The following is a 17051-nucleotide window of genomic DNA, read 5'->3' as shown; positions in this document are numbered from 1 at the left end:
AAGGTAAATCTGCTGTAAACCTGAAAGTGATTTGTAATAAAACAAAAACAATTTATGGGCATAGGTCATAACAATTGGAAATAAAATGAAATAACAAAAGTTCCAAAATAGACAACAGAGAAAAAATAAACAACAAATAACAGGATAAGTAAAGACAAGTAACAAAATTTAAACAGTAAGCTTATCAATAATAGGTGAAAAGGTCTAAACACAGCCATTTAAAAGATAAAACGTGGGGGCTGGAGAAATGGCTTAGCGGTTAAGGCATTTGCCTATGAAGCCAAAGGACCCAGGTTCTATTCCCCTAAGCCAAATGCACAAGGGGCACATGTGTCTGGAGGCCCTGGTGTGCCCATACTCTGTCTGTGTCTCTTCTCTCTCTCTCTCTCTGCTTGCAAATAAATAAAAAGGAAAAAAAAATTTAAAAAGATAAAATGTTAGAGTGGATAAAAAGGCATATGCAATTATATAATTCCTATAAGAAACCCAGCTTAAATTTAAAAAAAAAAAGGTTAAGTTAAAAGGGTAAAAAAAAATAACCAATACTAATAATTATGACAGAAAGCTTGAGTGGTTTTATAAATATCAGGCAAAGCAGATTTTAGAGCAAAAAAATACTCCAGGGGTAGAGTCATCGTATAATAACAGGAGAGATCAGTTCATCAAAGGACATCCCATAGGTATATAACACCAGGTACATAAACATTAGGTGCATAAATATTTATATACATGCATAATAAGGGCGCTTTAAAGCACACAAAGCAGAACTGTCAGAATGGAATGAACAAGGAGTAAAACCCACAAATATAGCTGAAAATTTCCATCTTCTCCATAATCAGTAGACGTGCGGACAGCCGGATGAGCTGTCGAGGACTGGGGCAGCACTGTCGCCAGTGGGCCTGACTGACACCGTGTGCAGTGCTCCGCGCCACAGCAGCGGGATGCAAATTCTTCTCAAGTGCACACAGACTGCCCACCAGGACTGACCATGTTCTAGGCTCATGTCTGATTGAAATCATTCATGGTTGATTCTCTGTGATAGGAGTAAATTAAAAATCAATAATGAAGAGGTCTGGAAAATTCTCCAGTGTTTGGAAGCTAAACAACAAATTTCTAAATAGCCATAGTTCCAGCGGGGAATGTGATTCAGTGGTAGAGACTCGCCTAGCATGCAGGAGGCTCTGGGCTCAGTCCCTAGCACCACCGGCACCACCACCAACCAGGGATTAAGGCGGACATTGATGGAGGCATTAGAAGATGTTCTGAACTGAAGGCCAGCCAACACATGATATGTAAACTTCTGTAGGCACGTCTAGAGCAGTTGTCATGGGCTGATTTACAGCAGCAGCCGTCTCAGGTTCTCTCTGAAGACACCAGAGAAGTAGACCAAAGGAGCAAAGAGAAGGAGGAAAGGGCATATGCACTTGAAAGAGAAAACAAAAAAAGCAGTAAAGAGAAATCGGTGAATCAAAAGCTTTTTGTTGGGGGGTGGGGAACAAAGTCTCTTTCTGTAGTCCAGGCTGGTTGTACACTCCCAGTAATCCTCCTGTTTCAGTCTCCCAAGTGCTGGAATTATAGGTATGTGCCACCATGAATGGTTCTTTGAGATCAGTAAATGTTATAACCTTTAGCCAGAATCAGGAATACAAGAGAAAAGATGCAAATTACCTATATTAGAACTGATCAAAGTGAGTTAATTATGGATCTTACAGATAGTAAAAGGGTACTGAGGTAATGCATGATCAGCCTATGCTAATGAAGCCTACAGCTCAGATGACATGAATAAATCCCCTGAAAGACCCAAATAATAAAAGCTCACTCAAGAAGAAACATTTCTCATCCCTATTAAAATAATTAAATTTTTAGTTAAAATTCTTGCCACAAGGAAAACTCCAGGTCCTAATGGCTTCACTAATTGATTCCAGCAAACATGCAAGGAAAGATAATATCAGTTTGTTGTGGATTGAATTATGCCTACCCCATTTGTGGTTTGAATCTAAAATGCCCCCGTAGGCTCATGTGTTTGAACACTTGGTCTCCACTGTTCAGAAGGTTGTGGAACCTTGATTCTTAGTGGAGGAAGCGGGTCACTGGGGAAAGGACTGGAAGTTTTGCAGCCTGACCCCCTTTCCTGTTCTTTCTTTGCTTCAGGCCTGCCCATGTGGTGAGCTGGCTGCTGCTCTGCCACGCCTGCCCTGCCTCTGTGGGCTCTACCCTTCGGAACCGTAAACCAAAATAAACTCTTTCATCCTGAAACGTTGTTTCTGGTCAGGCCTCTGTTCACAGCAATGAAATACCTGTTACACCACAACACCCCAGATTTAGTATTTTAGAATATAGCTTTATTTGGGGATTGGGATAGTACAGAGGTAACTGGGGTAAAATGAGGTTGTAGGTGGGCCCTGATTTTGTATGACTGGTATCTGTAGAATGGACATCTGGGCACAAATACCCGTAGAGGAAGACTGCCATGTGGACCTGAATACTGCCACTCAGACATCAGAGAGAGGTGCCCAGAGCAGGCCTGCTCATGTAGTCCCCAGGACCAACCCTGCCAGCACCAGGACTTCAGACCTCTAGCTTCCATGACAGTCAGACACTGGTGCTTATCGTTCAAGCCACCCCACTTGGGAACTTTGTTATAGCAGTCATAGGACAAATATGTAATTATTAACCGTTCTGGAAATCAAATAGGAGGAATGCTTCCTAACTCATTCTATGAGGCCATAATTACCCTGACACTAAGGCAAGAAAAAAGACATAAGGAACAAGTATCATGCCAACATTTCTCGTGAATGAAAATGCAAGCATTTTTAGTGAAAATAGCAAACTAATCCATTTATATACACTTAAGACCAAGCAGAACTTGTCCTAGGAATGGGAGTTTGGATTAGTGTTTGAAAATCAGTCAGTATAGTTTAATATTAATAACCAGACTATAATGCTTAACTATAAAAGAAAAGCCATATAACCATTTCAGTAGATACATTTTGACAATAACTAACATTAACTTTTTGGTTTTATTTTATTTATTTTGATTTTTCGAGGTAGAGTTTCACTGTAGTTCAGGCTGATGTGCAATTCACTATGTAGTCTCAGGTGGCTTCAACTCAAGGCTATCTTCCTGCCTTGGCCTCCCAAGTGCTGGGATTAAAGGCCTGTGTGCCACCACACCCAGCCAAGTCTAACATTCATTCTTGATTAAAAAAATTTTAGCATATAGAAGAAAACAATAAAGCAATAAAGGGCATCTACCCAGACATTAGCTCTGACATCATACCTAACCTTATGAACATGGATGGGCTGAGCACACCGCTCCCTGCAGTGCTTGTCTAGCTAGCAATACAAGGTTCTGGTTCCATCCTTTTACTACCTATGGCCCTGGAATAAGAAAGGACTGACTGCTTTTCCCACATGCTTGATGGCAAGGCAAGGGCACTCACTCTCTAAGTTTCTTTAGCTCTGAACTTTAGATTATAGCCAGTGCAGTAAAGCAGGAAAGTCAAAGGAGGGAGGAAAACTGTCTTTATTTACACATGATACAGTCATCTGTGTAGAAATCTCTACTGAATATATACAGTCAACTTCTAGAATAAGTGAGTTAAGGTTGCAGTGTATAAAGAGAGTCATATTTCCCTTTACTAGAAATGAACAATCTAAAATTTAAAAACCTACATAAAATATTACCAAAGTACAAAATCAGCCAGGCATGGTGATATATGCCTTTAATCCCAGCACTTGGGAGATGGAGGGAGGAGGATTGCCATGAGTTCAAGGCCACCTTATGACTACATAGTAAATTCCAGGTCAGCCTGGGCTAGAGTGAAACCCTACCTCGAAAAACAAAACAAAACAAAAAAAATCATTGGGCTAGAGAGGTGGCATAGCAGTTAAAGTGTTTGCCTGCAAGCCTAAGGACCCAGGTTTGATTCCCCAGGACCCATGTAAGCCAGATGCACAAGGTAGCACATGTGTCTGGAGTGGCAGGAGGCCCTGGTGTGCCCATTCTCTCTTGCTCTCAAATAAATAAATAAATAAAATTTAAAACCATAAGCAGTTGCTTAAATCTTAGAGAAGACCTACATAAATAGGTATGTATTAGTCATGGTCTGCAGACTGAGTGTTGTCATGGTATCCCCCCACACTGATCTGTGAGTCAAAGCAGGTCTACCCCTTAAACACTGATGAAGGCTCCCCTGACCTGTGTAGGTAAGTGGACTGATCCTGGCCCTGAGGCAGGAGCTGGCAAGGCATCATGGGAAGCAGAGGGTCCTCTAGAAGCTTGAAGGTCATTATCTGTATATGCTGGAGATATAGATGACACTTTCTTCTTTGTGTTTTTCTGCTCTTGACAATGTTAAAAAAATTCACTCCCAATGTAACTAGAGAAATAAAAATCCTATAGCTGATTCCTGCAGGATTTTGTTTTTTTGTGCTTCTTGTAGAGTTTGAATGTTTTTGTGTCTATGTGTACATGTTTATGGTGTGTTTGTATACATGTGGGTTCATATGTGTGCTCATGTGTAGAGAAGCCAGATGTCGACAGTAGGTGTCTTCTATTGCTTTTCCAACTTATTTTTATAAGAGTCTCTCACTGTTCCCAGAATCCCCTAATTCTGCTGGACAAGCTAGCCAGTGAGTCCTAGGAACTTCCTGTGTCCACCTGCCTGGGGCTTGGATCACAGGCATGTCCCACCACACCAGGCATTTTACGTGGATGCCAGGGGTCCTAAGTTAGGTCTTCATACTTTTGCAGAGAGTATTTTGCCCAGCCTCCAAATTAGAATATTTTACAAGAAGATGAACATGACCCATGGTTTGAGCATTAGGCTCTGTTTCATCTTTGGGGACCACGAGGAGCTGCTGTGGAAACCGTGGCACATGGGTCATGGGCCGTGGACAAGAAATTGCAACACATGTCACTTGTCATGTTCTTTTCTAATCTGTTCCTTTGGCTAGACACGGAGAACTTGCTAAGGCGTCATAGTTAATATATCCAGTCATCTCAGAACATCTGACAGAAGACTTAACTCCTTAATTCTCTGAAGGCAGCTTGGGATCTCTAATTACTTGGTTGAGAAAAGGCAGACACTATGGGCTGCTGCAGTATTTGGGAATTAATCTTTAAAGCCTGGCAGTGAACATTAAGTTCAATTAGAGAGAGCGATCGAAAGATGCCTGCTCCTCCAACTCCGGGAAGTGGCTGGCTGGTCACACCGGGCAGTGGCTCTGCTGCTGTATGGGCTTCGCCTCCGAGGCACTGGCGCACCCTGTGCCACTTGCTGCATCTCAGACGGGTGCCCCTGGCCCATGCGAGATGCCCTGCCCAGAACCCCATGTGCTGCTGTTGCTCCTTTTGCCTGGGCATCGTGAAGTCAAGTGCTCCCCTGCCCCCCTCTTTTCTAAACTACATCTGCTCCTCCTTCCTCTCCTTCTTTTCCATTGCCTGTCCCTTCCTCCTTACCCCTTTCTCCCCACCTTCCTTCACTTTCCTCCATTTATTCCTCTATGCCTTCCTCTTTCTTCTCCTTCCTCATCAAGCTCAGCACCACTTCAAGTTATGAAAAGAAGTACATGTAATATTCAAAAGTGTAGACAGTAGCGGGACAGACACTTGGACTCATTGCCGTTGTAAGACCTCATGCATGGTCTGTTCCCAGCTGTGAAAGATCGGACACGTGGACTAGTCTCTCGGAACACTCCCTTCTGCCCTTACAGGCCATCCTCTTATCTTTTCTCCCACTCCAATTCTAGTTTCTTTCCCCAACACCCACCTATGAACATCTAGGCCCCAGGCTGAGGCTATGGCGGCCTTTTTGACCCTGTCTACCTTTGTTCCCTTGGAGAGCTTGGCCAGTACATGGCCCAGGCACCCTTTTGAAGGCAGAGACTTCCAGAGCCTGGCCCTGATTACTGTTCAATGACATCAACTGCCTGTTTCTGTCATTCAGCAATGAGCTTGGCCTTCCCACCCCTCCAGCTTGCTCCTCCAAGAGCCAGCCCTTCCGGCCACCCTTCATCTCGGCTCAGACTCAAAGCGAGGGTTGTCCTAGTCTCTGACCTCCTATCCCCGCTCCACTCCAAGGGGTTCCTGTTAGTCTCACTTCTCACATGGGCCTCAATTCCCTGCTTCCTACATGCTCTGGGCCCTGCAGAAGCCCCGCCTGTCTCCCTTCCCCTCCCTCTCCTTCCTGCCGGGCAGCCAAAAGGGTCTTTTTAGACTGGAGCCATCCCCTTCCCCACAGAGACCCTGGCACTCTGACCACATGAAGTTTTGGGGGTAGATCTTTTCCTGGCCTTCTCCTCTCTGGACACACTGGCCTTGCTGTTGCTTGGTGGTCCCAGGTATGCCCTTGTCCCTACCTGGAAGGGTCTTTCCCCAAGTTCTTCACAGCTCTTATTCTCACCCTTCCAAAAATCTTCTTAGGTTGGAGCAGGCACTCTGGCCCCCATTTCAGCCCCTTCTTCTGGCCCTGAAACCCCCTTACTTGCTGACCTTCCATTTCTTCAGTTTTGACCACTGCCTAATAGACTGCAGATTCTGCTTGCTTGTTTAGGGTTATTCTTCCTGAGTAGAAAGGCAGTTCTTAGAAGGGAGGAGCTTGGATCCTGGTTTTTTCCTATTGAACAATGCCTGGCTAGTAGTAGATACTCAAGAGTGTTTGTTGAATGAATAAGTAAAACCTTCATGGAGGAAAGCACTCCAGCAGCTTTGCCTTGGAGCCTCCCCCTCCCTCACCCTGTGCTCCCCACTGCCTCTTACTATCTCCTGAGGAGATGGAGTCTCCTCCTCACCCTGTGCTTCCCACCTGCCTTCACTCTCTCCTGAGGAGATGGAGTCTCCTCCTCCTCACCCTGTGCTCCCCACCTGCCTTCACCCTCTCCTGAGGAGATGGAGTCTCCTCCTCCTCACCCTGTGCTCCCCACCTGCCTTCACTCTCTATGAGGAAATGGAGTCTCCTCCTCCTCACCCTGTGCTCCCCACCTGCCTTCACTCTCTCCTGAGGAGATGGAGTCTCCTCCTCCTCACCCTGTGCTCCCCACCTGCCTTCACCCTCTCCTGAGGAGATGGAGTCTCCTCCTCCTCACCCTGTGCTCCCCACCTGCCTTCACCCTCTCCGGAGGAGATGGAGTCTCCTCCTCCTCACCCTGTGTTCCCCACCTGCCTTCACTCTCTCCAGAGATGGAGTCTCCTCCTCACCCTGTGCTCCCCACTGCCTCTCACTCTCTCCTGAGGAGATGGAGTCTCCTCCTCCTCACCCTGTGCTCCCCACCTGCCTTCACCTTCTCCTGAGGAGATGGAGTCTCCTCCTCACCCTGTGCTCCCCACCTGCCTCTCACTCTCTCCTGAGGAGATGGAGTCTCCTCCTCCTCACCCTGTGCTCCCCACCTGCCTTTACTCTCTCCTGAGGAGATGGAGTCTCCTCCTCCTCACCCTGTGCTCCCCACCTGCCTCTCACTCTCTCCTGAGGAGATGGAGTCTCCTCCTCACCCTGTGCTCCCCACCTGCCTCTCACTCTCTCCTGAGGAGATGGAGTCTCCTCCTCACCCTGTGCTCCCCATCTGCCTTCACTCTCTCCTAAGGAGATGGAGTCTCCTCCTCACCCTGTGCTCCCCACCTGCCTCTCACTCTCTCCTGAGGAGATGGAGTCTCCTCCTCACCCTGTGCTCCCCACCTGCCTCTCACTCTCTCCTGAGGAGATGGAGTCTCCTCCTCACCCTGTGCTCCCCACCTGCCTTCACTCTCTCCTGAGGAGATGGAGTCTCCTCCTCCTCACCCTGTGCTCCCCACCTGCCTTCACCCTCTCCTGAGGAGATGGAGTCTCCTCCTCACCCTGTGCTCCCCACCTGCCTTCACTCTCTCCTGAGGAGATGGAGTCTCCTCCTCCTCACCCTGTGCTCCCCACCTGCCTTCACCCTCTCCTGAGGAGATGGAGTCTCCTCCTCACCCTGTGCTCCCCACCTACCTTCACTCTCTCCTGAGGAGATGGAGTCTCCTCCTCACCCTGTGTTCCCCACCTGCCTCTCACTCTCTCCTGAGGAGATGGAGTCTCCTCCTCACCCTGTGCTCCCCACCTGCCTCTCACTCTCTCCTGAGGAGATGGAGTCTCCTCCTCCTCACCCTGTGCTCCCCACCTGCCTTCACTCTTTCCTGAGGAAATGGAGTCTCCTCCTCCTCACCCTGTGCTCCCCACCTGCCTTCACTCTCTCCTGAGGAGATGGAGTCTCCTCCCCCTCACCCTGTGCTCCCCACCTGCCTTCACTCTCTCCTGAGGAGATGGAGTCTCCTCCCCCTCACCCTGTGCTCCCCACCTGCCTTCACTCTCTCCTGAGGAGATGGAGTCTCCTCCTCACCCTGTGCTCCCCACCTGCCTTCACCCTCTCCTGAGGAGATGGAGTCTCCTCCTCACCCTGTGCTCCCCACCTGCCTTCACTCTCTCCTGAGGAGATGGAGTCTCCTCCTCACCCTGTGTTCCCCACCTGCCTTCACCCTCTCCTGAGGAGATGGAGTCTTCTCCTCACCCTGTGCTCCCCACCTGCCTCTCACTCTCTCCTGAGGAGATGGAGTCTCCTCCTCCTCACCCTGTGCTCCCCACCTGCCTTCACTCTCTCCTGAGGAGATGGAGTCTCCTCCTCCTCACCCTGTGCTCCCCACCTGCCTTCACTCTCTCCTGAGGAGATGGAGTCTCCTCCTCCTCACCCTGTGCTCCCCACCTGCCTTCACCCTCTCCTGAGGAGATGGAGTCTCCTCCTTCTCACCCTGTGCTCCCCACCTGCCTTCACTCTCTATGAGGAAATGGAGTCTCCTCCTCCTCACCCTGTGCTCCCCACCTGCCTTCACTCTCTCCTGAGGAGATGGAGTCTCCTCCTCCTCACCCTGTGCTCCCCACCTGCCTTCACCCTCTCCTGAGGAGATGGAGTCTCCTCCTCACCCTGTGCTCCCCACCTGCCTTCACCCTCTCCTGAGGAGATGGAGTCTCCTCCTCCTCACCCTGTGCTTCCCACCTGCCTTCACCCTCTCCTGAGGAGATGGAGTCTCCTCCTCACCCTGTGCTCCCCACCTGCCTTCACCCTCTCCTGAGGAGATGGAGTCTCCTCCTCACCCTGTGCTCCCCACCTGCCTTCACCCTCTCCTGAGGAGATGGTGTCTCCTCCTCACCCTGTGCTCCCCACCTGCCTTCACCCTCTCCTGAGGAGATGGAGTCTCCTCCTCACCCTGTGCTTCCCACCTGCCTTTACTCTCTCCTGAGGAGATGGAGTCTCCTCCTCCTCACCCTGTGCTCCCACCTGCCTTCACCCTCTCCTGAGGAGATGGAGTCTCCTCCTTCTCACCCTGTGCTCCCCACCTGCCTTCACTCTCTATGAGGAAATGGAGTCTCCTCCTCCTCACCCTGTGCTCCCCACCTGCCTTCACTCTCTCCTGAGGAGATGGAGTCTCCTCCTCCTCACCCTGTGCTCCCCACCTGCCTTCACCCTCTCCTGAGGAGATGGAGTCTCCTCCTCCTCACCCTGTGCTCCCCACCTGCCTTCACCCTCTCCTGAGGAGATGGAGTCTCCTCCTCACCCAGTGCTCCCCACCTGCCTTCACCCTCTCCTGAGGAGATGGAGTCTCCTCCTCACCCTGTGCTCCCCACCTGCCTCTCACTCTCTCCTGAGGAGATGGAGTCTCCTCCTCACCCTGTGCTCCCCACCTGCCTCTCACTCTCTCCTGAGGAGATGGAGTCTCCTCCTCACCCTGTGCTCCCCACCTGCCTTCACTCTCTCCTGAGGAGATGGAGTCTCCTCCTCACCCTGTGCTCCCCACCTGCCTTCACTCTCTCCTGAGGAGATGGAGTCTCCTCCTCACCCTGTGCTCCCCACCTGCCTCTCACTCTCTCCTGAGGAGATGGAGTCTCCTCCTCACCCTGTGCTCCCCACCTGCCTTCACTCTCTCCTGAGGAAATGGAGTCTCCTCCTCACCCTGTGCTCCCCACCTGCCTTCACTCTCTCCTGAGGAAATGGAGTCTCCTCCTCCTCACCCTGTGCTCCCCACCTGCCTCTCACTCTCTCCTGAGGAGATGGAGTCTCCTCCTCCTCACCCTGTGCTCCCCACCTGCCTTCACTCTCTCCTGAGGAAATGGAGTCTCCTCCTCCTCACCCTGTGCTCCCCACCTGCCTCTCACTCTCTCCTGAGGAGATGGAGTCTCCTCCTCACCCTGTGCTCCCCACCTGCCTCTCACTCTCTCCTGAGGAGATGGAGTCTCCTCCTCCTCACCCTGTGCTCCCCACCTGCCTTCACTCTCTCCTGAGGAAATGGAGTCTCCTCCTCCTCACCCTGTGCTCCCCACCTGCCTCTCACTCTCTCCTGAGGAGATGGAGTCTCCTCCTCCTCACCCTGTGCTCCCCACCTGCCTTCACCCTCTCCTGAGGAAATGGAGTCTCCTCCTCCTCACCCTGTGCTCCCCACCTGCCTCTCACTCTCTCCTGAGGAGATGGAGTCTCCTCCTCCTCACCCTGTGCTCCCCACCTGCCTTCACTCTCTCCTGAGGAGATGGAGTCTCCTCCTCCTCACCCTGTGCTCCCCACCTGCCTTCACCCTCTCCTGAGGAGATGGAGTCTCCTCCTCACCCTGTGTTCCCCACCTGCCTTCACCCTCTCCTGAGGAGATGGAGTCTTCTCCTCACCCTGTGCTCCCCACCTGCCTCTCACTCTCTCCTGAGGAGATGGAGTCTCCTCCTCACCCTGTGCTCCCCACCTGCCTTCACCCTCTCCTGAGGAGATGGAGTCTCCTCCTCACCCTGTGCTTCCCACCTGCCTTCACCCTCTCCTGAGGGGGTGAACAGAGCCCAGCTCTCGCCAGGCCCGGAGTGAAGATCACCCTGTGCTTTTGTTTACACTCTTACTGCAAGTGCATGAACAAACAAAATAACATTTCATGTGTGTTTAAATCACTGTAGCGTAGAGTTTGATCTCATTCAAGTTCATTATTACATGGCTAGGTAGCCACCACTGCCATCTCCCAACAGAGTTCTCATTGTGCAAAACAGAATCTTGGTCTCCTTGTACAATCCTCTCTCCCCTTCTGGCAACAACCATTCTGTCCTCTGTGCCTGTGGTTGTGACTGGTTTGGGTACCTCATAAAGAGACTCATAGGGCGTTCATCGCGTTCCTGTCAGCATTGTGTCCCCAAGGCTCATCCATGTTGAAGCAGGTGCCAGGGTTGCCTTCCTTTCTAAGAGTGAGTTGTACTCCATCATCCACATGGGCCATGTTTTGTTTACCTTCTCATCTACCTGTGGACACGTTGGTTGCTTTCCTATTTTACTACTGTTAATAATGCTGCTATAATCATGAGTATATAGTGTTCATGAACTTGGTTTCAGCTTTGTGTTTATACTCAGAAGTGGAATTAGTAGATGTATGGAAACCCTATGCTAAGTTTTTGAAGAATTACTATGCTGCTTTTTCATAATGGCTTCATTATCTTACATCCTGATTGGCAATGCATAGGGGTTTTTTATTCTTTGCATATTTGTCAACACTTCTTATTTTCTTCCTAAAATTTTGTTTTATTTATTATTTGTGTGTGTGTGTGTGTGTGTGTGTGTGTGTGTGTATACACACATGTGTGCACTTGCCAGGGTCTCTTGCTACTTCAAATGAACACCAAATGCACATGTCACTTTTTGTCTGGGTTTACATGGGTGCTGGAGATTCGAACCTGGATCTGCAGGTTTTGCAAGTGAGTACCTTTAACAGTTGAGCCATTTATTTTCTGTGGTTTTGATGGGTATGTTGTTGTAGTTTGTTTCTAAAAATCAAATAACATCATACTTTGTGAATGCAGTTGTTTGAGCTGCTCAACACTAATGTTTTATTGTTTGACCATGTGACCCTGTGAGTCAGTTCATGTTATCTTTTGTGTGGGTAGGTGTACGTGGGTGCAGGTGTGTACAGGCCAACCTTGGGTGTTGGACCTCAGGCACTGTTTTTTAACTTTTTCTGATTTATTTTTATTTATTGATGAGAGAGAAAGAGAGAGAGAGAGAGAGAGAAAGTGTGAGAATGGGCGCACCAGGGTCTCTAGCCACTGCAAACAGACTCCAGATGTATGTGCCACCATGTGGCTTACATGGGACCTGGAGAATTGAACCTGAGTCCTTAGGCTTTACAGGCAAGTGCCTTAACCTTTAAGCCATTTCTCCAGCCTCACTGTTTGTCTTTTTTGTCTGTTTTTTTTTTTTTTTTAATTTTGATTTTTTTTTCCAGCTAAGGTCTCACTGTAGCCCAGGCTGACCTGGAACTCACTCTGTAGTCTCAGTCCGACCTTGAACTCACAGCATTCCTCCTACTGTGCTAGGATTAAAGGTGTGTGCCACCACACCTGGCCCATTTGACTTTTGTTTTGTTTTTCTAGGTAGAGTCTCACTCTAGCCCAGGCTGACCTGGAAGTCACTATATAGACTCAGGGTGGCCTTGAACTCATGGAGATCCTCATATCTCTGCCTCCTGAGTGCTGGGATTACAAACATGCACTACCCCATCTGGCTTATTTTATATGTGTTCTGGGGATCGAACTCAGGTCCTCATGTTTGTAAGGTAAGCACTTTGCAGACCGAGCTATCTCCCCAGCCTTCATTTTATCTTTTGCTATTAACCTCATACTTGTCCATAGTTTGAAGAAACAGCTGTTCTCTGTGCCCTGCCGCCCTTCCATGCGTTCTCACTCCCCTTTGAAGTCTCTGGCTGTTCCTCTGTTACTTCTGTCTCTGTTTCTAAATGTAACTACTGCTATTTCTTGATCTTTCAGTTTGAGACCTAGCTGTTGACCCCTGGTATGAAAGAAAGGAAAGGTGTTCTCTTCACATTCTGTGAAGGCTCCTCTTGACCTCTTGTTTTCTTAAACCTAGGCTTTTATATATTCCCAGGAAATATCTCTCAGAACAGATTTTTTGCATTTTGAGAGCCTTCCAGACTTGGCAGGTGGAATTAGCTCATCATTAATGGGAAGGTTGCCCCTAGGAGCAGGTTTGTGGAAGTGTGTGGGTGTGCTTGTTTGGGCCTTTCTCTTATTAAGGAAAATGAAACTCAGTTTTCTGTACGCTGTTGAGAGTTGCTTAGGGAATCCTGTATTTTAGAGCTGTGAGCACTGCAAGCCCCCGGCCGTGAGTCCATGGCTGTGTGTCCAGCAGCCTCCTGGTCTAGCTGGGCACCAGCCCCACCACTGCACAGAAGTGCCTCCTCTCTGGGCGATGTTTCTCTGACCCTCCCTTCTTGAAGGGAGAGGCCAAGGCCCTGGAAATGGAGCCACTGGGCAAGTCACGTAGTAGGCGAGTGGCGGTGTGGAATGGTGGTGCTTAGCCTTGACTCCCGCTGGGGGACGCGCGCCTTTTCAGCCTGTCCAGGTGCAGGAGGCCAGCGCCACACCACGGAGAGCCTCTGTGAGCCGGCTCACGGCAGCCCTCCTGCCTTTCCACAAGTGTGAGCTCTGTCCTTGGGCTCTTAAGCCACTTGTAGAAGTCATTCAGTTGTGTGTCAGGCTCATCCCCTGTGGGGAGCCGAGGTGGGGGTGAGGGGCTGTACTCCCTCCTACAAAGGACAGCTTCCGCTGTGCTCAGCTCCCCTCTGGGTCTCAAGTCTGAAAGAGAGCCTGTGATTATAGTCTAGCCATGTGCACTGCCCCCTGCGGTGTTGGCAACTAGGCCGGACTGTGCGTGCCTCTGAGGTAGAGGCTGGTGTGAAAGACGGTGGGTGAGTGGCAACAGGAAATGATGTTTTCTTGGCCCCACACAAAGGATGCCTGCATTTTTTTTTTTAAGGCAGGGTCTCATTCTAGCCCAGGCTGATCTGGAACTTACTCTGTAGCCCAGGGTAGCCTTGAACTCATGTGATCCTTCTACCTTAGCCTCCTAAGTGCTAGGAATATCGTCACCATTCCCGGCTTAAGCCTGCACATTTTTGCAAGGAAAAGCGTGACTCCAGATGTTTTGAAATAATGGAACTCCAGCTCCACAGTGAGCCCCTTGTCCTGTGCTGACCTGGAGACCAGACCTTGCCACAGGAGCTGGTGCTGCCTGTCTGCCTTTCTCTTGTAGGTGTGGAACGCTGTGGACTCAGGACGCTGCCTACAGACCTACTTCCTGCACAGCGAGGCTGTGCGGGCCGCACGGTGGTCTCCCTGCGGCCAGCGTATCCTCAGTGGTGGTTTTGATTTTTCCCTGCACCTCACAGACCTGGAAACAGGTGAGTTCTGCTGTCTTAATGCCTCAGGTCTTTAGGCAGCCCTGTGGCTGGGGAAGGCTTTCTGGAGGGCCCATGTGGTATCAGGACAGGCTCTTTTCCCAAAATGCCTGCAAACTGTTTGCTGGTGGCCCCACAGCCCCCCGCAGAGCAGTGGGACCAGGCCTGTGCCAGCCAGCAGAGGACAGAGCCAAGGTTTTCTAGCCTCAAACTGCAGGCCTGGAGAAAGAGACGGCTTTTTAATCAACTTCTGATATGTAATTGGGACCGAAATACCACAGTGTCATTTGGTTGGAATCAGCTTGGAATTCTTGTCAATTCCTGCTGCACAGGGAAGCCTTCAGATGGGCTCTGTCTTCTGCATACGGTTAGAGGGCACCTGGGCAAGGAAGACTGATGCTCAGGAATCCTTAACCAGGATAGAAATGAAGGCAGAGACAGTACAAGGAGCTTTTCTCTTAGTGGGTCTTATAAAACAGCCTCAGGGCAGTGTGCCCAGTAAGAGGGGGCAGACCAGGGACTGATGGAGCAGAAGTCAAACCTACTCTGGCCAGCTCCAGGCCAGAGTAGCTTCCTCCAGTGCCCATGTGGCCCTCTGCTCCTGCAGTCCTCCTTCGTCAGTTTCTGCTGGGCACCATGTTAGGACTACCAGGAAGCATCTGCTCATACAGCCCCAGGGTTTCCTTCAAGCCCAGCAGTGGCCTCGCTGGCCCTGTGGTGGCAGTCGTGGAGTCTGTCCCAGGACCTGGAAGGAGTACATGATAACTCTGGCCCATCCCCTGTAGTGCCAACCAGAAGCCCTGGCAGTGCTGAGGCGGTGCATGGGGGCTTTGCAGTAACCCTGGCCTTGGAGTCTGCCCCAGTGTCCTCCTGCTCTTGGGTCTCTGAGACGGCCTGTAGCTTCTTTGAGTTCCTGTATACTGGGGACATGTGGTGTGACTAGTGGTTAGCAGACACCAGGAACCATGCTGGGGCTGCACACACACACACACACACACACACACACACACACACTCACACACACACTCACTCACTCTGTGGCAGAGCTGAGATCCATTTTCCACGTGAGGAAGCTGAGGCCCAGGGTGAAAGATCTGTTCTGCCTTGATGCCAGGGATCACTATGTCCCTCTTACAGGTGTGTCTCTAAGTAGCCTTGTGCTCTTCTGGCCCTGTGAGGTCGCCTAACCAGTATGCAAGGAGTTTGGTGCCACTTGGTGATAGTGATGATTGGACTGATAATGACAGCAGCAGTCTAATTACTCAGCACAAGGTGTGGGGAGCTGAGCATCATCCACGGCCTTGCATAGGGGTCTCCTTTAGGTCTCATCACCACAGAGGCACGGGCCCGCAGAACCATCTTTCACACTGGCTAGGGCAAGTCCTTGATGAAGCCAAGATGCCCTATCTGCCAGGCCACCAAGTTTCCTGCAGCCTGCTTGTCTCTAGCCATGCCAGGTAGGCAAGACAGAACTGAACCCAGTCCTGGACTTACCTTGGAGACTCATGATATTCGCAGAGACAACCCAAACTGTAGCAATGGAGCAAGATACAGGAACTGTGAGAAGGTCAGGAGCCGAAAATCAAGGAAGACTCGGGAGGAAGTAAAACCTGAGCTGAGCCAAGAGGCAAGTGGACAGAGGGTTAGGGTTGAGGAGGCTTTTTGGGAAAAGAAGGTGGGTTCTGAGCACGTGGAACCAAGAGGACAAAGCTGTCACAGGAACAGGGTGCCATGTGGAAACCAGAGTGTTTCATGAGGGTGTGGGGAGCAAGGAGGTAAGTTTGGGGCATGCGGGAGAGCCCTGGTCTGTAGGCCACACAAATGAGTGAATGTGGTCTCCTACCTTTATGCCCGCATCTCACAAGGGTATGGTGTTGGGCACTGAAATGAGATTCACTGGATAGCCCTACGTAATCAGCATTTTAAAAAAATCAATCAGTGGGTGTCAAACATAGGCTGCTCTTTGTGTGAGGGTGTGAGTGTGTGATGGTGGGGAGCTCTGACATTTTTCGATGGTCAGAGTGACCTTACCTGATGATCTGAGAACTGCCACAACAGTCAGGGGCTGCTGCTGAGTCCGGAGCAGGAGAGGATCATGGGCCAATTTGTCCCGGCCAGGGTCCCTGCAGCTGTGGTTGGTCTCCTGTGACATGTGGCCCACTGGAAGGTTGAAAAGAAGGGTTGTCCCTTGGAAGGTGCATTGGAAGTGTGGGGGGTAGCATGCTTGCAGAGTTGTGGGGCTGGTGTCTCCACTGGGCTTATTAACTGAAGGTCCACTTTTATTTCCTTACTTCATTAGTTATTGTACACATAATGTGTACAGGGCCTGTGCTGGGGCATGTTGGGTGTCCTTTGTCTCCAGGGAAGGCACAGGTGAGGTCCTCGCTGGGGCCTCTCCTACTGAGTGTGGCCACAGTTTCTGTCCATATCCTGGCAAGTGAGGAGCTCCTTATGGATGGACCTCTCCTGATGGTCTCTGTGTCCACCACCTGGCTAGGGTTGGCTCACACAAGCACAAGGAGACAGCGGAGGCTGACACTCGTTGGACCCTCCTGTCCTGGGTAGTAAGTCTCCCAGGGCTTCAGGGTGGGCACCCCTATGTCTCCCACCCCATCTCAGCACACTCCTCTGGCCCATGTTTTTTCTGGGTGCTCTTTAAGCTGAGGCTGGGGTTCACTTGCTCAGCCTGTGGCCTCGTCCTTCTTTGACTTGTCCTTTCTCTTCCCCAAGTCTGATCTCCTGTTTCCTTGATCTGCCTCTTCCGCCCATGGTGATTTGGCTTTTTCATTTCAATCCAATTAGAGCTCCCTGCCAGGCAAAGGCAGTGCAG

General features: G+C 50.3%; 1 protein-coding gene across 2 annotated transcripts in view; it reads left to right on the top strand.

The window, feature by feature from the left end:
• Positions 1-17051, top strand: part of Wdr25 (WD repeat domain 25) — a 186991-nt gene that overhangs the window by 107381 nt on the left and 62559 nt on the right. For both annotated transcript variants that reach the window (XM_004665592.2, XM_045154117.1), the window contains exon 3: positions 14077-14224. In XM_004665592.2, the coding sequence (XP_004665649.2) occupies positions 14077-14224 (148 nt within the window). The remainder of the gene's footprint in view (positions 1-14076; positions 14225-17051) is intronic.

The sequence above is a fragment of the Jaculus jaculus genome, chromosome 7, assembly GCF_020740685.1.
Source record: "Jaculus jaculus isolate mJacJac1 chromosome 7, mJacJac1.mat.Y.cur, whole genome shotgun sequence".
NCBI classification, from domain to species: domain Eukaryota; kingdom Metazoa; phylum Chordata; class Mammalia; order Rodentia; family Dipodidae; genus Jaculus; species Jaculus jaculus.
The sequence above is the reverse complement of the archived record's forward strand: the minus strand, read 5'-3'. Positions and strand labels throughout refer to the sequence as shown.